General features: G+C 41.5%; 1 protein-coding gene across 1 annotated transcript in view; it reads right to left on the reverse strand.

Annotated features, from left to right (window-relative positions):
• LOC311367532 (transmembrane protein 132C) overlaps positions 1-21420 on the reverse strand; it is a gene marked incomplete at both ends in the record, with an annotated part of 92687 nt that overhangs the window by 14223 nt on the left and 57044 nt on the right. Inside the window, 2 exons of the mRNA XM_084486363.1 lie at positions 6741-6884; positions 16971-17163. Coding sequence (XP_084342489.1) covers positions 6741-6884; positions 16971-17163 — 337 coding nt within the window. The remainder of the gene's footprint in view (positions 1-6740; positions 6885-16970; positions 17164-21420) is intronic.

Raw genomic sequence — 21420 nt, forward strand, 5'->3', positions numbered from 1 at the left:
TTATCAACATTGTGTAGTCACACCGCACACAAGCACAAATATACAAACACACACATAAAAACACACATACACACATGTACACACAGACACACAGACAGACACCACTATGTAGCCATACTACTCAGACACCTGCAGCATAGCACATAACATACACACAACATTATGACCACGATTAATTTGCAGATCTTTATTCCATCCAAATCTTTGGATGGGTTATAGGGTTGACCTCTTGACCTCTTGAAAATAAGATCAAAGTCATTACAACTACTAATCTTCTGTTTCATATTTCAGTCATTTATAAGCTTTCACCAAAAGGGACTTGGAGTGAATTCAGATTCCAGTCATTACGGAGCAGGCAGGGGTGAAGGCCACTTGCTCAAGGATGCCTACCTGCAGAGCCCACCCTCATCTTCAGTTCGAGTAACTCCCTGGAGGGAACGGGGGGGGTCCTAGTGCCATTACGCTATCCACGGGCACAACCACAAAGGAGAGCTCAGAGAGAGACTTAGTGGTGAGGCACGACGTGACTTTGATGGAACAGCAGTGGGATTCGGGAGAATTCTACCAAAAAGGCACTGACATTCACTATACTGCAAGGGTCAAACCATTAGCTGCCTTCTTTTAATGCTTTTTCATATTAAAGCCCCCCCCCTTTCACTCTCTTCTTCTAGTGCTTTTTCAAATGATGGTACTTTCAGCATCCGATCATTTTTGCTCAGTGTGGCTCCATATCAGAGACGCATTTCTGACCACCAGTATTGATTCTCTCCCGAGATAATGATCTGAGAGCAAGACTGCAAGTAAAAAAGAAAGAAAAAAACACAACCCGACTGCAGATGGACTGAAAAATAAATTAGGGCTGGAGCTAAACTGTGAGGCAAGGAACATTTTAGAGTCCATTCAAGAGTGTGGCTGATTGGGGAGGGAAAAAAAAGAACCGAAACCCAGGAGAAGGACGTGAGGTCATGCGGTTTGGCGATCGTCACATGTCTGACTTTGTTGTTTTAACTCATCTTCCCACCGTTTGACAAACTTCCCTATGTTTGCTTGTGTAATATTTCTGAAGTTCACTCTCTCCCTATCCTGTCCTGTCCTCTTCTTCCGATTTATTTCTAATTTCCTTCCCTTAGTTGCTAAACCTTTTGCATCGCCCTAACTAACAGAAACGATCGGTGGAGAAAAGTGTCCTTGATAATTGCTGTCCATGTTATTGAATTTTCTCAAAATATGACAATAGTTAACTTACTTAATAACTAAAAATATTATAAAACATCTAACATCAATTTACTTTTCATTGTAGGGTTTATTTTTCTGATACATGTAACATTGTCCTTTGTACAATTCTCAAAATTTTCAAAGTTTCAATTGCAATTTTCAGGCTTGCCTTGACCTGCTTCAGTGTTATAATTTTCTTACGTGTCCCAGAAATATTTCCACTACCCCCTCTCAACATCAGGAGGCAGAATTTTGTACATTACAATTAATACAATTAATAAATTAATCAAATCTATTAAAACGATCGGGTTAACAGGCTTTATTATTAATTGAGAAAACTAGCTAGACATTTGGCAGCATGCTATCATACAAGAGGCCCCACAGTTGAGGGGCCTTCATGACAACAGCCCGGAATGAGAGAGCTGGTGACTCTGCTGGGAGAGCTAGCCTGGCAACGCTAACCCTAGCTACAGCTGAGCTCATGGAATATTCTAGAACACTAAATGTGCTGGATCCATCTTGGTCTCGCTTTTGGGGGAAAAAAACTCGAAGACCAATACCGAAATAAAGGAACCATTCACAGGGTTGCAACCAAGACGTTGGTGGCCATTTTGGTATGCAGCTATCGCTAAGGCTAGCAAGTTTGTGCTGAAAGAAAAAAAGGTTTATCCAATGAATCGCCGTCCGACTGGTCGGGTCACAACCTATACGTATCAGCCATATCCGGGCTCCCCGCTGCCAGAACAGACCAAATCAGCTGGGTTAACACTGACTACCAGGCTGTAAACTCTTCTAAAAGGCCACCCCTCGGCCAAGCCAAAGTGCACTCTGGATATAAGATGCTGCTAGCCCAGCAAAAATGTGTGGGTTTCCTCTTACTAAATTCCTGATTTCTTGCCAAACGAATATTGCAAAAAAAAAATTGAATATGCAGTGATTCTGAGACAGAACCTCTGAGTTGATGTCATGGGAATTTAATTAATATCTGATACTTATGGTTGATGCTACAGTGATTTGTAGTTGTAATCTCCTATTTAACCCAAATGCTACTACTGCAGCACATTCTCCGTATGCTACATAGGAGCGTCTACAGAAGTCAAGTTTAGCTGCAGAAAAACTGCAATACTACACCAAATGGTTCAATAAAACCTGGGCTGCGTTTGTACCTCACCAATAGACATAACTTAAAGATGCCAGAGTGCTTCATCTTCATTCTCTGACCCTTAGACTGATGAATAATGCTTTTTGATAAGCAGAATATTATAAATAAAGCACATTTATATACCCTTTACAGTTACAGCTTCAAAGGGCTTTCTGCCCATATGGACAGTATTATCTCTACTGTGCAAACTCATAAAAATGGTAAGTACTAAACTTTTTTTTTTTTTTTTCTTATTTTGCTTAAGCATAAATGTATTCTGTCAACAATCTGTTCTTTAAAGAAGACGTGCTCAGTTTATATACACTTGTGCGCATGTGTGCGTGCATGTGTGCGTGCGTGCGTGTGTGTGTTTGCGTGGGTGGATATGTGTGTGTTTTTAATATAGTGTTAACTGTTGGCTAGGCCAAAAGCAACTGAAATATGCATTTGTCTGTATTTCCCTATTTGCAGGAAAGACTGGCCTGCCTGTAATCTGAACACATATGGTACAAATGAAGACATTACAGCAACAAACTAAAAGCATCCCAATCTTCAACCCCCCCTCCCCACCCATCCTCCTCTGTCTATTCAAGTCAGCGAGGACTTGTTGGATGTCGGATGTGTTGCACCATCTAGTCACTAGCCTTGTTCGTCGCGTGTACCGTTTAGCTGTATCTGAAGTCTAAGTGGCATCATCATCAATTGTGATTGGCACGCCTTGTCATCGCAGCATATGTCCACGCACTACCGCAGGGACGCTGCTCTTTTATAACCAATCACAGAATGAGCGAAGGAAATAAGGAAGAAAAAATGAGTGTTGGCTCCCTCCCTTTCCCCCCCACGTTTTCTTTGGTGCTGGCAGCTCTACTTTCAGAGGTTGTCAGACAATACATATGTCTCTCTGGCGACCAACAGTGACAGCTTGGGAACTGTCATCTGTTTCATCCTTCGTCTTCCACTAGTATTCCGTCCCTCTTCCCTTTCTCTTGTTCTGTCATTCTCCTCCTTTCATGTGCCAACGGTTTTGTAGTTTGGATTCTAATTCTTCACCGTGTGAATAATGTAACCTTTTTCTTCAATTATTTATTCCCTGAAACACGTTTTATTTTCTAGTCGTTTTTTCTAAATGTAGATGGCTTTCAGGAACATGGGCAACCAACCATGGCACGGATCAATATTTGTATTAGGGCAGCTCATTAATACAAATATGTACACCAATTTTGGAATTAATCTTATCTAAAAAAATCTGCCCATTAAAATTTAACTAGGTGTAACATGCTGGTTAAATCTTCAAAAAGCTTGAAAAATCAATGGGATGTCTCATAGTGTTGCAGCTGTGACCTAGGGGTACGTTAAAAAACACTATTGAACACGGTTGCTGGCTTCTTAAGTTCATATTTGTGTCAAGAAGTAAACACAACTAAACTTGATATGCAATGAAAAATGTGCTTTATTATATAACTTACAAAGACACACACACACACACACACACGTACGCCCATACACCTGACTGCTGATTGATTCTCTGAAGCAGCTTTACCTCCATCAAATTCTCTGCCTTCTCTCCTCTGTTCCTTTCCTTGACACCCTGTTCTGTCTGTCCATAAAGATCTCCATTATGTCTTCATTTCTGTCCTTTAACACCTCACAACGATGATGATATATAACCCACTATGTCCTCTATCCTTTGCTCTAGTCTGACTATAGTTATTATGTGTGATAATATTGGAAAGGCCATAATAACAGTTAAAGATAACAGTTAAAGATAACAGTAAACTGTTATCTTTTTTATTGGGGACATTTCCAAATCAGGATCTCCGAAGCAAAGGACTAAATAAGTGGAAAGACTAAATCACCTTCTGAGGTAAACCGTAAATCTCCGGCTTTTCCCCCGTTGCCCATTCAATTATTTTTTTCCCTGGGATGTGTGTGTCGACACTCTTCTCCTGGCATGCCTTGACACCTGGATCACACTCTTTATACTATGTTGTAATTTAGTAGACATTTGTTATCCAAAGCCACTTGTGGGGAGATCAGCTACACTTCATTAATGAGAAAGCTGGGGCGAGGGCATGTGGCTCTACGATGCCTACAGGTGGACTTCAGACATTGGGTGTACAGACACTGGTCCATGGCATCATACTGTCTTTTAAAGGGTTATTTTATTTTATAAAAAAATATTTCATGTATTTATCTCTCTTTACATATCTCACAATGGCATAACAAAAAGATAATAAAATAAATAGAATGTTATTAGATATAAACCTCTGTAATTTTAGTCTCTGGTCTATATTTCTTACACATTTTATTTTATCAATGGTACTTTTAACATCTTATTTATATTACATGTTGTATCATTTTTGAATAGTAGTATGAATATAAAAATGGGCAGATTTGAACACCCTAACTAATACACTCTACTGAAGGGTAGGGTTTTTCCTTTAACATTTCCCTTGAGTTGATAAAAATTGGTTGTAGTGGTAGGAATAAAGTTCAGTTGGCAATCACAGATGCAAATTTGTAACTGAAACCTGAAACTGAAACCAAGGTAATTTGTCTACAACAGCTGTAAATGAGACAGCTCAAGTAAGTAATTCAAGTAAGAATAACAAGCTTATTACCCATAAAAAAGTACAAGTTTCTAAGTCATTGCAGCGACAATAAATTACATAAATACCTATGAGATGAAGATAATTATTGGCATTGGTATAAACTGTAACCTATATAAGGGATATTAATATAACCAACACTTTCTCACTGGCGTTAAATGCTTTCGAATTCCAAGGAAAAAAAAAAACAACCTTTTCCTTTCATTAGAAATGTATCCTCCATGTCTGCTCTTATAGGATTGTGTATTGTTTCATTTTTTCATGAAGTGTGACGATGAAAGCATCTATTTTCTCACCTTTTGGAACCTTCAGCTTGAGGACATATGAATTTTATATGAAACATTTATTGTGCAAATCCAATTAGGAAAACATCTTGACTTGTCTGTTGCTTTAGTTAAGGTATTTGAAAGCATTTGACAGCATTTAATGACATCTTAATGATTAGATCAAATTGTACCACTGTAGTTGAGGTCAAGTAAGATATTCAAGACCCAATTAAAATGGTCTCATCAAAACCACTTAAATATGACCGTTTAATCTAATCTTAACACATAAAGCTAAATAGTTTCTTTAGGTTTTTTAATTAGACCTGCTATGGAATGATTTATGATGTCTTGCTTAATGTCAATGTTGTCATAACAAAGACATCATGGCGGTTTTGTCCACACCTCTTCAAATAAGGTGATACCATAACATTTGACTGAAATACAACTGTCAAACAGGACCTTGCAAAAATCATAATATGGAGATCAAGTGGCCACTGAGATTCAACCTGAACAAAAATAAAGTATCGGCTTTGCATTGCGAGCATGAAATCCCATTCTATTTAGAATGGTGGCGGCCATTTTGCATCCAACCACCGCAAAACCACCAAAAGGCTGTTAGAGGAACTACATGTTAGTCTCTATCACTTGGGCTTCACAATCAGGAAGTCATGGCTGTCTCTCAATACATACCTGTATACACACAGTGTCAAGTAAGATGAGAAAGGGGTATATGTGTACGTGTGTGTATGCGGGGATGGGTGGGTAGCAACTCAATGATGGGTGAAACTAAAAATAAATACCAACTGGACCAAACACAAAAGACAAGTTAATGGACTATTCACAGCCATATTTAGAGCTAGGCCATTAAGTCTGCAAACTGACTGACTGATTTTCCTAACTTTTATTCTCTTATTACTTTTTCTTTAAGACTTTGTGCTCAGCTATGCTGCTAGCTCCGCTAATTTGATGAAATGGATGCAGAGTCCTGCCGAGCTATGCAGATCGATGGTCAACAATACAGTGTTTAAAATACCATTCATCCAAAATTCAAGCCGGGGGGGCATGTTTTCTAAACCAGCCATAAAAAACGGTTCCTCATTCTGTCCAGCCTCTAACACACCGTCACAATAAATCCCTGAGCAAGTTCACATTTGGAAAGAGAGGGGACACAGAGAGACACAAGAGAGAAGGAGAGAGTGAGGGAACAGCTTGTACCCAAACCAAAAAAGCTGTACAGCTTCTGATTTGATTTATATCGAATTTGATTTATATTGAATCAGAAGAAAAGCATTGCGCGTTAAGATAAACAGCAGTGGATTCAAATACACCATCGATGGAGTCTTGTGATTGGTTCATGAGCAGGCCAATTAGCGGTCCGGATTACCCTGGATTTCGACCCCCTGTTCCCGTTCAAAGACGAAACCCCGTGCAGGAAACGTTGCGGAACATTATAGGGAAGGGCTGCATGTGGGGAATGCGGCCACGCTGAAACAGAGAGACGGGGCTCACCTTGATCACCTGTTCGTCCGACGACCTGCACTCCACCGACTCGGTGATGTCGGAGACGGCGCCGTCCGTTCCCACGGTAACGACCTTCACCGGGACAGCGACGGTGCGTCCGTTCAGAACCGCCGTGTTGAGGATCTCGCTCTCCTGTGGACCACACATGTTAGTGCCTTATTGTTTGGATTATTCTCGTCATTTGATTTCGTAATGACGACAAATAGACAGAGGCATCCCGACGAGCGGCCGCTTCCGATCGATACATCTGTAACCGTGTGGATAATCTGACAATCCTTCTATGCTAATGCTATTGAGAAATCTTCTCTAATATGTTGCCCATACAAATTAGTGATGCGTTTAAGTCCAGCACACTATGTTCTGCTACAAAGCCATAAATACTTGAAAACAATCAAAAACTGTGAGGCAAGAACCGTTAAAACCCTATAAACACTTAAATACCGACTTTCTTTTAGCACTATTCCTAAATGAGACTACGTCATCTGGTTAATGACTTTGGAGTGTAGGATTACACTACATGAATTACCTCCTCGTTAGCAGCTATTACCCAGAATCCATTTCACTACAGCGTAGCCACTGGGAGGAAAAAAATAATTGATAACAACAGATTGCACGAACAGAAAGAGTATAATGAGATCAATTAAGACAACGTGTGGTAATCCCTGCCGCTCTCAGCCGGTGTGTGTGTGTGTGTGTGTTCAACACAGCTTAGGCTCAACAAAGCCCCTGCTAAGAGTGGGCCCTAAACCATTGAAAAAGAAAATAATAATATAAATATATATTTATATTTATATTCATAAAGAGACAAAAGAGGAGCGCTCTATGATGTCCGACCAGCTCTTCGTTCATGCCTGTGACGGTGCTTTGCACTTTGCTGCATATTTTCCACTTCGTAACCACCAGCACCTTACCAGCAGAAAGCAGATAGCCTTTCTATATATATATATATATATATATCATAATATGCACTGCTGAGGCTAATGGATTCCAGGCCTATTAATGATCTAAGATTATCTCTACAGCACTCTCTCTCTCTTTCTTTCTCCATCCCTCTTTCGTTCCTCAATCTGATTTATTTCCAGTTCTCTCTCCCTCTCTCTCGCTCTCTGTCTGGTTGTCCTCTTGACATCTGGTTAATGTTACATACACAGACAATTAGAGGTGTGTCGAAACAAAATTTGATCTAATCTAATATATCAGTGATCACCTATGACCTGTCCTTTGACAATCAGGTTGTGAAGTAATTACAGAGAATCCGCCCCCACTATTGTTTTGTGAAAAGGGTTAGACTGCAAATGCAGTCATGATACCGAATCCAAATTCCAGATTTGAAAACTGGTCACGCTACCCTTTTGCACTAAAGAATGCAAAAGAATGAAATCAATTAAAAGAGCTTTAAAGGAACAAATGAATTGTGTTCCAAACTTCACTCATTATGGCACTTGTTCCAGCCTCAATGTAATGATCAAGCTTTTAACACTTTTTTATTCCTGTCTCCCTCTCAATGCTAAATGTCCCATCATGTCCTGTCTTTTCAATTCCCTCGCTGCCACCATTACATCAACCCGGTCAAATATCTACAGCTGCTAGACAGGCTTTACACAGATCAAACAGATTGCACACATTTCTTTATATATATACGTGCTATTCTGGTCTCATTTTAGTTCCAGCGTCATTAAAATACTTAAAGCAATGCCACATGCAGACACTTTTAATTACTTTTGAATATAAATTATGACATTTAATTAACTGCCATGGGGAAAACATTTCTGTGTGCTTGTGTTTCCTCCATACCAATCTCTCACACACACACACACACACACACACACACACACATACACGCGCACACGCACACACACACACACACACACACACACACACTTTTAAAGGGGAAATGAACGCTAACTTGTTGAAAACAATTAAACCAGGTAATATGTCTTATATGGTCATTCAGAGAAAACATGAGTCAAATGAAATACATCACCAACCAAAGTGCATTTTAGTATACTCTTTGACGTCATGATGAAGGGACACTGGTGGCAAGGTGTGTGTGGATGTGTGGAGCTCCGTCAGAGCAGCTGTTAACTACGATGTTCCGGACACCTAAAGTATCTCTCCTGGTGTGTGGCGGAATTCATATCCAACATCGCTCCCTGCTTCCTAAAATTCTCAGTCCAAAACGCTATTTTATAGTATTCAAATTTGAGCTAAAACAGGGGGTTCACTTACACTTTAACACTTTGTACCCATGTGGGTTATTCCCTGCCTTATCCACCGTTGTTACAGCTCAATCTCTCTGCCCATCTCTGCTCATCTATCCCCTCCTCTATCTACCCCATTTTGGGTGACAGCTTGACTGATGTGGAAGACACGTGCAATCAGTATCTGATTCAACCAGCAGGACCCCAAGTCTTCTGGCAGGGGGAGAGTCTTCAGGGCAGGGAGAGGGTCTTAAAGGCCGGGGGAGGGTCTTCAGGGTAGGGGGAGGGTCTTCAGGGCAGGGGAAGGGTCTTCAGGGCAGGGGAAGGGTCTTCAGGGCAGGCGGAGGGTCTTCAGGGCAGGGGGAGGGTCGCCAAAGTGGGGGGAGGGCAGGCATGTATTATGAAGCCGACAGTATGCAACAGTAGGGGAAACACTTAGGCCCTCTAACTGCTATGAGGAGGCCATTATCTTAATCAATGTTTATGCACAGGGCCACGCATGCAACCACACATAAAACAACAGATCCCACATCCATGGTACAATAATTTGGGGACGCACTCATGCATGCATGCAGCCACTTAAATATACACACACACACACACATAGCCTGTTTTCTCTCTGCCTGGCATGGAAGGAGAAGGGCCTGGGATAGGAGCCACCCGGACATTGTACTACACAGGAGCTAATCTTAACAAGAGCCCTCATCTCAACATGGCCCATCACCCAGAGAAATAGAGAGAGAGAGAGAGAGAGAGAGAGAGAGAGAGAGAGAGAGAGAGAGAGAGAGAGAGAGAGAGAGAGAGAGGTTATTGTCACCACTACCTATGTTTGATTATTCTTATGAATGGCTGTGCTTTGATGTTGAATACTTTTACAACACCTATTATATACATGTCCTGCTAACGAAGCCTGTTGAAATGTATCGGACGGAATTGACAGAGAGTGCAAGAAATAGTGAGAGAGAGAAAGGCAGAGAGCGAGAGAGAGAGAGAGACAATGAAAAAAAAAAGAGCGAGAGACAGAGAGCAAGAAAGAGAGAGATTGCAGAATCGATAAAGTCCATTACACCTACCCGGGGGGTAGGGTGGGGGATAGATAGGGGGACAAGGTACCACCACTTAGAGAGCATGTTTGGGGGCCTCAGGTAAAGGGAATGAAAGACATATGATTGTCACATGTGTGTGTTGTGAAGGTGTGTGTGTGTACCAAAAGCAAGAACCGCAGGCACACATAAAGAAAAACACACAGACACATAGATTAGAAATACACAAAATTAAAGCCATGAGCATACATACACACACACACACACACACACTTATAAAAGATAGATCTAATCAGGAGAATATGGCGGCTGCTACTGTTGTGGATGTAACAAATGTATAGTTTTGTGGCTGTGTGAGGTGATGCATCTTGTTTTCCCTCCCCCCAATCATGCTGTGTTCAGGGGAGGGGAGAATGCCACTTTAGGTGTAAGTGGACCCCCTGTTTCAACTCAAATTCGAACACTGTAAATTTGTGAAAAATGTATTTTGGGCTGAGAGTTCTAGGAAGAAGTGTGGGGGAGGGGGCGGGGGGGCGGGGGGGGTGCTATCACCAAGGTAACAGTTCAGGGCGATTGTGTTAACTGTGTTTTTTATAAAGTAAGTGTACGTTGTTGAGGATAAGCCTTTAATGAGCGGTGTGTGTGTGTGTGTGTGTGTGTGTGTGTGTGTGTGTGTGTGTGTGTGTGTGTGAACTACGCACCCCACCGTGGCATTTAAAGGTGACATATTCTACCACCAGGTGTGAGTGTGATTAGACATCACAAGTGGCCGTGTCCACCTAGATGTGTGCTGGATAGATCAGTCTACCAGCCTACCCAGTGGACTGTAGCAAACGTTGCTCATCTATCCGTCACACATCTAGGTGGACATGCCCACTTGTGATGTCAGAAGAGGCAGATTTTCAAAAACTGCTTGTAACGGCTAATCACACTCACACCTGGTGGTAGAATATGTCACGTTTAAGTACATCAAGCGTCCTGAGATGCTTGACCCTATCTCGGACGGAGCCGTCAACATGCCCTGCCCCCCACGCAGAGCTCCACACCTCCACACACACACACACACCGCGGGGTTCGCTGAGCCCTTTCGCCCACCTCATAGTGACGTCCAGCCAGGGGATCAGAGTGGTAACTGGTTGACTTGGACTGGCAAAACACGGTATTTCACACCTATTTTGTCTGAACAACTCTATCATTTTTTGGTAACAGAGCACAGATCACTATATTGACGATCATGAAAGACCCGCTAGGTTGTTTGAAAGCAGAATAAGAGACGACGTCGGGTTCACCGGCGCTTTCCAAACTTTGGCTTGAAAAGCACATCATCCCGATCTGAGTCCCTTTTTTCTATGTGTGAAGATAGAAGAACTCCTTGGAGACGCGACCGGTACACTGCTATCCACACCTCACTCAAAGATTCCCCGGCGTGCTCGCGATGGGAGGCTAGGAGGGAGGAGGGGACGGGGGACTTATATGAGATAAGTTCAGCACCGAGATCCCTCCAAGGATCCTGACTCCTGCTTTTACCGGAGGGGCCGTATTCGATTATTCATCGGTGGGGTGAGAGGCCGGTATGCACGGAGAGCTCTAAGTCAGTGCTGCTGCTGCTGACTGACTGACTGACTGACAGGCAGGTTAGCAGTCGGACAGTGTTGGCAGCCTACTACTGCTGGGCCGTGAATGGGGAACTCACATCATGCAAGGCTCCAGACTCCAGATTCACTTCAAATCAATTATCGATAAACGGTCCGTGGCCTGCAGCCTCCGTGCCGCGCTGCCACTCAGGAATAAGTATGAACGCATGCTGTACTTTTTGAAACTGCAGCACTGATACAATAGTACACAGGCAGAAGTCTGCTTACCACTAAAACATCCAACAGGAGAGGTTCCTCCTTCAAAATAATTTTGGCAGTTCTTTCGTTTTTTTTTTTCGTTTTGTAGAATTTAGTAGTTCTTGGCAAAAAAAAATTTAACAGGAGTGTGGAAGCATGTTCGACTGAATTGAAAGAGCTGGTTGTTAATAATAAAATAATAAAATAACAAAGGAACAGCACAAAGACAGAGATAAAAGAATAAGGAGTCATAGCAGCAGGTACGGTCAACTTTCATCCAACTTTTACAATTACACATTTCTAAAGCAACTTTTAATTATGAATGAGAATTTGTTTTAAGAGAGGAGACAGAACTCTGCTTTAGCTAAATTTGACTCCAAGCAAGCTGTTCAGAAAAACACATGCTAAAGGAGTGTTCCAGAAAGCGGATATAAACTGCATAATCAACACCGTCGCTCGCCTCGATTTGACACAATTGGCAAAGCAGCTAACATTGCAGCTTTTTTGTAGGTATTAGCACATAAAGATTTCTTTTTGGAGGCATTCTGCCATGACCAGAGGTAATAAATACCACTATTGATTATTTCATCAGGACTTGCAGTGATTTATACCCTCCTGATTAATTAGATATTGATTTATTACATAACTTGTAGTTTGACAGTCTGTTGTTTTCTTTTTTTTGGTATTGTGTATTTGTTTTGCGGGGGTTGGGGGTATTGGGGGGGTTTGGTTGATGCTGTGATTTCTGAATACTTTGACTGAGATTAAATATTAACTGTCCTCGATGTTTCTCTCCGCTCAACTTCTTCAGACGACCACGAGAGCACAATGACAACGTCAATTCTAGAAAACCTGCAGTGTGTGTGTGTGTGTGTGGCGCTGTATGATAGGGCCAGGTTGGCTTTTCTGAAAACCCTGTGGACTGTGTGTGTGTGTGTGTGTTAGCGTGCGTGTGTGCAGGCGTGTTTGCGTGTGTGTGTGTTGATAGAGCTGGGTTGGTTTTTCTGAGGACCCTGTGGACTGTGTGTGCATGTGTGTGTGTTAGCGTGCGTATGTGTGTCTGCAGGCGTGTGTGCATGTGTGTGTGTGTGTGTTTGATAGAGCCGGGTTGGTTTTTCTGAGGACCCTGTGGACTGTGTGTGTGTGTGTGTGTGTGTGTGTGAGTGTGTGTGCGTGCGTGTGTGCAGGCGTGTGTGTGTGTGTGTGTGTGTGTGTGTGTGTGTGTGTGTGTGTGTGTGTGCGTGTGTGTGTGCAGGCGTGAGTGTGTGTGTGTGCGTTTGACAGAGCCGGGTTGGTTTTTCTGAGGACCCTGTGGACTGTGTGTGTGTGTGTGTGTGTGTGTGTGTGTGTGTGTGTGTGTTAGCGTGCGTGTGTGCAGGCGCGCGCATGCGTGTGTGTGTGTGTGTGTGTGTGCAGGCGTGCGTGTGTGTGTGTGTGTTTGACAGAGCTGGGTTGGTTTTTCCGAGGACCGTGTGGAGTTTTTTCCGCAGGCTATTTGATTAGCGCCAAAGATAGCGAGCAAGAGCTTCTCTGTGCTGTAACCCCTCACTGGATAAACAAAGTGATCTGGGAACACCGGCAAGCAACACACACAACAAGACACAAAGTAACAAACACAAATAAGAGAGTTGAAAGCCAGAAATTGTCCTCTCGGCACGTACGACCTAGAATAGAACCACAAACTAAAGTTATAGCTTCACAACGGGGCCGCCACAGAAAGAGAAGTGAGTGTCGGGTTGCAGGAGTACAATAACGGTCAATGAATAAGAAAACAGTGTGTTTGTGTGTGTGGGGGAAGCAGGGGATACAAAGATGAATGGCACACACATTGTTGTGTAAGTGGGTGTGGTGTTGAGCTGCAGCTGACTGTGCATTCATGTTCCTTTCAACAAACACCGCATCTAAGCCCTGACAAAACACACGCCACGCCTCACTCCGACACACAGACTTGGCTCGACCGGCGCCTGAGTAAAACTGAGGCTTTCCTCTCTATTTGTGTTCAGATATAATGTTCGGGACCAAACCCATGGTCCCTCAGCGCTGGGCTCAAACGATGGCTGTTCAGTGATTTTCTCTCGAAGTCAGACTTAAGAGTAGCAAGCAAAAAAAAAAGACGATAAAAAAAACAGAAGCCACCATGCCTTGTGGATGGGAGTGAGGCCACTGGGAACCACGCCAGCAACAGAATTAATAACATCAAGGCACAAACAGGCAATATACTCCGGCAAATCCGAACTGGCATATCCACCAGAGGACTGAATGAATCTCGGGAGGGGAGCATTAAAAACCCTTATGCAGATGGAGAACGACGGCGTGCAGGCACTTAGCATGCGAGGGGATAGGTTGACTGCAGGGCCAATTAGAGGCCTGCCAAGCTGTGCTTCAAACACACTTCCTGACAGTGCGACAGGGTGGTGGACGCTGCCCGGGTACGGGACGGCATTGTGAAGATTCACCGTTTCACCCCCCCCCCCCCCCCCCCCCCAAAAAAAAAACAATTAGCATACCATTTTTTTTATGATTTCTTGTGATTTCTGTTTGTCCTCGCCAACCCCCCCCCTACCCCGCCCCACCCCAGTCCTCGTCCATCATCACCTGTCGTACGTCACACGGGCGCCGCCGACACATACGGGAAGGGAGCGAACGCATTTGGCAAAGCAATCATTACCTCTCCCATGCATCGCGGCTGCAAATGCTAATGCTAAGCTCACTGCTAATGGACCTGATTATCCACTTGGAGACTGAGAGAAAGGTAGGCTGATGGGAGCTGGTGTGAATGCCATGCTAATGATGAATGTTTGGGGGCTGGATTGTGGAGGAGAGCAGTCTCGTCAAATCAGAAAAAAAAAATTCTCAACATAATGTAGTATTTTTAAGTGGACTTTTCTAACCAGTGGCCAAAGCGCTTTACAATATTGCCTTACATTCACCTATTCATGCACACATTCACACACCAACGGCGGTGTCAATCATGCAAGGCTACCTCAACGCTTTGCACCCTTGAAACTACTGAGAACCATTTCTACCAGGCCCTGATCATCCTTTCATACTTCACCATACTATTTGCAGATAAGTCAATAAGTCAACAAATTTGCAAATCTGATTGTTTCTCTGTATCAAACAACCATCATATGTTGCACTTAATATAGTCTTAGTATATACAGTATATGTATGTTAACCATTATGTAGAATATATTTACTTACATAATGAAATGGTAACTGTGTATTATTATATATTATATATGTCATGCATGATGTGAAACCAAATGCATGTCAGGTTACTTGATGTAATGCTCTGGTAAGTTTATGCTCTATATATTTAGGGTATTGATATGCATGTGTGAGTGTAGAGGGGTTATACCAGGTCACCAGATACCAACCGTGTATTCAAATCAGGCATCCATTATTTTACTGCCCTGTGGCTCCTATATACCAAGTTTCTCTGTACGATGGATAATAAGGTTTCTTCATAATTTATTCACACACTTCTGGAAATGTGCTTGGAAAAGTACCTGCCTTTAATTCTGAAACAATTGAATGGCATATTATTATTCACCAATTTGTTGTATGCTTGGCAACAATGGTTTTAACAAGTAATATAAATATTAGATGAATGATGTCATTAATGTCATCAATTGTGTGGAAAAAAAGGTTATCCCAAAGTCTGGGACATGACACTAAAGTCATGTGATCATCGCAACAGACAGACAGACAGACAGATAGATCAATGATAGATATATATATATAAAGATAGATAGACAAATAGTAAAATAAAAACATAGATATGTCAATAGATAGATAGATCCATACACTGTAGATCGAAAGATACTGTATATACATAGAAAAATGGTAGAGAGAGAAAGACAGACAGACACAGACAGATGATATATAATGCACTATAATACAATGATGTCAGACTTCATATATTGATTCACTTTTCAAAGGCTGGTCAACAAATGAAATTAACAACATTTCAGAGAGTTATCAGCCAAATTACAATTAAGGAGGTGTTAAGAGGTACCGCTTTTCCAACTCCACAATGAGAATTTAAATCAATGGCCAGCAAAACAATCTCCAAAAAAAAGGGGCAGTTAAAAGGGATCAATAAAGAGAAAGTCTATATTTAAAAACAACACCATGACATACACGATCATGACAAAAGGGAGTGTCAAATGTAGCTAAATTATTGCCAGGGACTAGTATTTTTTTTCTTTAAAAGTCTGATGTTTAGATTTTAGTAGCAGCTTGTGGTACTGGTATATCGCCACAGTGTTTAGAGCACTATACAACCTTGCTCATTATAATGCTCCTACACAATGACGGCACTAAAAAGGTATAAGAAATGGGCAAGAGCCATAGCCATAACATGCAACCCCTCCTTCCTACAATTCTTAGCCCAGAACAAAGTTTCTTTGAATGCACTCTCTCTAGAGCCATTTGTCCATTCTGGGCTACTGTAGAAACATGGCGATGCAACATGGTGCACTCCTTAGAAGAGAACCCGCACCCTATGTAGATATAAATCTAAGGTTATGAAAACCCAACCATTCTTATTTTCATGGGATTATACACTTTAAAATGAAAACATTAAAACATACTTAATAGAGGCCATTCAATTCTACACACTGCACATTTAAATCTCTTGAATGATGTAATTGAGACTGTTTGCCGGAGATGCTCACTATCAAGGCAAAATATTGCAGCTGTTGTCTTAAACCTGTCTGTTGAAGTGACACAACCGTGCTGTGGCTCTTTGGCAGGGTAGAGACCTGGGCTCTGTTCAGTTTGAAAGAGGGCCTCAAGGACATACAAGATTATACATTTGGTGGCTCTAACCTGACAGAAAGTGATGCAATGTCTCACCGAGAGGAAAACAAAACAACAACAAAACATTCATGAGGGCACAGAATGAATGGAAATAAGATAGAGACGTCTGGTCTATACTATATGAATCAGGGCATTAAGGTCTACTATAATTATTACTTCTGCATCTCAGACGATCATCAAGTCATCAACATCACATCAAATAAAGCCTCCGCCTGCAGCAAATCATGCAGTCAATGCTGTTCTCTCTCCTTATATATCTATGCATCAATCACACACACACACACACACACACCGTCCATCCAAGCTATTCGTTACCATGGCGAGAGGCACGATGCCGCCCAGGTCCGGCGGCGCCAGGCGGAGCAGGGTGTGTACCTCGCTGGTCAGGGTGCGTGTCAGCGGGTACTCCACCTGCCACGTGGCCTCCCTGCCACTCTGGGGCGCCATCAGGCCGTTCACCTCCAGGTCCACCTGCAGCACCCGCTGGTAGCCCGCCACCGCCTCCGCTCTGGGACAGAGGAGGTAGAAACAACAAAGGGCAGGTGAGGCAGGAAGTGCCAATACAAAGGGGAGGCTAGGCAGGAAGTGACTGGAAATACACAAGAAGGGTAGAGAGCAGAAGTACAATTGGAGGGTGAAGCAGGAAGTGCAAAGACAAAGGGGAGGGGAGACATGAAGTAGGAATGAATAATTATTAACTTGGTGTTGTTTTTTTGAAGACGACAATATGACTATAAGGTTATTATTGGTTTTAAAAAACAGCTATCTCAAGGAAACTGTAACATATTTAATTACCCACAGAATATGGAGACTGGAAATAATGAATAGGCAACCTGCATTGAGCAGTTATTTAAAAAAAAAAAAAAACTGCTGTAGCACACAACGATCGTACATAACAATCTCTGTAGGTCACGTTTTGAACTATACACTTTGTCCATCTAGTTCCGACTGGGTTTTTGGATTTTCGAGCTCTTTAAGTAGCATTAATAATCGTTTACTACTTTAACGGCACTGACAATCCAAAAACCCATTGGAAACTAGATGGAAAAAGTTATTTCACATAGACATTTGACATTTGAGGGAACTGGAGCCTCGGAGGCGGGACTTATTCTTCAGAGGTCTTTATATACATATCAATTAACCTAGGAATGGATGATTTTAACAGTGTAACTCCTCCTAATAATATTTTGACTCACATAATGTATGAAATAGCCCACAACACAATACTAAGCTTCTTAGTATTGTGTATTGGCTTTTTAGCTATTGTTTAGTGTGTTTAAATCCAATAGTCAATACCCAAATGCCAATAGCCTAGTAAGAGAAATGGAAACTTTCTAAACCCATGAACAATTTGTTGTTCATGGGTTGTATTATTTTATTTTTATGTTAATATTATTTTGAATTCTTTCTTCTTGAGCTACAAATGTGTGTGAATGTGTGTGTATGTGTGTATGAGTGTCTGTGTGACATACTATTAGTTTTGTGTTAAGGGTTTTCAAGTACAGCAGCAATTAGTTTATCTAGAAACTAACTGATCAACTAGTTTTTAGTTGATCAATTAGAAAATAATCAGCACATAAGCACATAATGCGTTAATGTGCAGTTAAATTATAAAGAAAGAAAAAAACAAACCCAATAAATATCTCAAACACGTCAACACGCAGAAGAACCATCACACATTTAACTTTTCTACAAATACAAGATGTTCCAATATTTACATGAAGATATAATTCAACAATCCAATTAAATAACACTTATTGATGACATCAAATCGAATTATGCTACTGTGCATTTCTTTACTGTAACTGTATGATCATACACTGCCAAATATTCCAAATAGTGTATGTGTTACAGCAGCAACCAGCTAAGCTAGGCTAGGCTAGTTCTCGAGGTAGTACTAGCTCGAGCACTGCGAGAGACACGGGATGACTGGATTCAACGGTGAATGGTGAACCCCATTTACATAATAGAGTTTTCTAGGCTGCGCACAGCTCAGCTTAACAATTAAGGGCATTCACTCCCTCAGTCACTCTGTCAGCGTTTGTTCACCTTGCAATCTGACATCCAGCAGCCTGCCGGGAACAGTTAGGATTTAGGGGAGCCTTTCCACAACCATAAGAGTCCTTGACAATCCCTTGATAGGTGGAGCTGATGGTATCAAACCAGCTGCTACACCAGCAAACCCAATCACTAAGACTTCATTTACATTTTAACACTCATGAGCTTTTTCCTGCTTTCATTTTTGTCACTAGGGCTTATTATGGAAGACCTGAAAGACAACATAAAACAAATAAAAACATGAAAAAAGAAAATAAGTTGGAATTATTCAAAGTAAGCCTCCATGATGAATTGACTAAAAATAAAAAAGTAATTAAAAATATATATATATTTTTCGTATTCCAATTATGGAGGAATTCATTATGGCGGAACAGCACAAATCCTTATGATGCGTGTCGACTTTAGGGTCATTAGGGTTCTGTGGGATTCAAGCGAACATACAGCCCCCTGAGACCATAGGGTGAAAACCTATGATCATAGGCATCATCCGGTCTGGATGAACCCGTATCCCGTACTGCCAAACAATGCCTCCACATCCTTCTTGCTATAACCCCACATCTACAAAGACCTGCTGATTATGTATAATTTTTGTACTCTTATTTAAATCATATATTTGTCATGAGTATGGTTCAGTAAAGGCTTTACTCCATGATGGATCTCTACTGAACGGCTGATATATACATATTACAGATTATATCTGCCTCTGCTTGGCAAAAGGGTTGTATTCTAGCTCTAGCACACTGAAAAAAAAGAAAACAAAAATAGCTTTGCGTCATAGATGACGATGAGAGTTTAGTGGTAGGCTATGAATTCAATGTAGATGTATATTTTCGTTTTTAGAAGAGAGAGAGAGAAAGAAATAATGTAACTTATTAAAAATTGTATGCAAACAATGTATTGTTTACAGATAAATCCATAGGCCTCAGGCTTGTACATCTCAATGCATTATGGAATTTTTGTTTGGGCCATATACGAGGACTCCAGAGAATTGCAGTACTGTAAAATCCTAAATTAATCATAACCTAGGCTAATGAAAACTTTGTTTTGCAATGTCTCTCATGGGAAACACAGTTTCAAACCTAACAACGTCTCCCCGTAATGACAAATAATTTCACAAGGAATCACTAAACAATGACCTGCATTACCACTAACATAATAATTACCATTCCAATGGTCCTATGCTTCCAACAGTGGCGGCTGCTGGTCTTTCAAAGAGGGGAAGCTCATTTTCAGCCTACATCATATACATAAATTGTCAATTTATGTATATGTAAATTATCCTCTCTGTTCCTTTTCAAGGAAATGCTCTGTCATACCAACTAGCTGTCTTTTCCAGGGACTTGACTAGTGTCCTCTCAATGGCCAGCAGAGCTAGGCTCCTTGGCCCATTGTGTTATGGGTGTAGGACTTGAGCCGCTTTAAACAGAAGAAGCTCCTTTATACACCTGCAGATGTAGCTCCAATTGTTGCCACTAATGAGAACATTTTGTAAAGCTGAGGAATTGCACTGTCCAACTCCATGTCTTTAAGGAACACCAAGAAATCACACAGCTTTCCCCTGTCACCCTGCAAGTCCTGATCTGAATACAGGACTTGAAGTTCAGACCTCAGGCTCCCTGAATCAAAGTGATGGCCAACTACCAAAACATAAGCCCAGCGTCCAGGCCAGCCCACTCCTCCATTCACCCCGAGAAGCTGAGTGTCCATAATCGCACCATTATCCAATGACTGTTGACTTCCAATGCACTAAAAAAAGCTGTTCTATGCACCCCCATTGAAGTGGATGGACGCTGAGCTTCAACAGGCAAATGCACTGTGACGCTATGGGAATGTATGAGAAGGAAATTGAGTCGTCAACCTGCAATAAGCAGCTGATTCTGAACAAACTTGTCTTCGAGATGGACGTGTTCTAACGCATTTTTAGTCAATGAAATGTTAACACAACAGTATATATTTGACCATTTCATTTTTGACATTTTAGGGGAAGCTGAGCTTCCCTTGCAGTCTTTTAGAGAAATTGCCACTGGCTTCCAAAATGGTGGCAGTCCTTGTGATGTGACATTGTGACGGACAAGCACTCTATGTAAATGTAAAGTGGGGAAAAGATTTCTGCGTGTGTTTCTTTGAGACATGAGTTGTTTTTACCTTAAAATACTGAATAAAACCATTTTTGGCAAAGTGAGTTACTTTTTCATCTTCCATCGGAGGTTTGGTATTCTAGTCACTGACTTGAATGAAAATCGCAAATTTGAAGACGACACTTGCTTGACTAACATTGACAAAAGACTCAAGGTGACTTTGACCTGGTATTCTTGACTGGAGTCTTGACTTAGACCTGAGACACATTACTCAGATATAATTTTTCATTTTTCTATTTATAATGAAGGTACGCTTTGCTTTTAAAACATGAATGGTGCAGGGCTCTGCTTTCTGCCTAATATAGTACCTTGTTTTGTAGTTTTTATTATAAATACACAGTTGCATATATGACTGGGGTTGTTGCTAGCTATAATCCAAAGTTGTCCAGATGAATAAGGAGATTATTTGCATGCCGGATGTAGAAGAGGTTTCACTTTCCTTGGTCTTCTTTATGCTTCTTTTGACATATTTTGTTTATAATGATATTCATATGTAGAGTAGGCAATATGGCAATAACCCTATTATTTTTATAATAATATACATATTGTTTCGAAGTACTCCAGTGCAT

Source organism: Micromesistius poutassou, assembly GCF_964030765.1.
Source record: "Micromesistius poutassou genome assembly, chromosome: 22".
NCBI classification, from domain to species: Eukaryota; Metazoa; Chordata; class Actinopteri; order Gadiformes; family Gadidae; genus Micromesistius; species Micromesistius poutassou.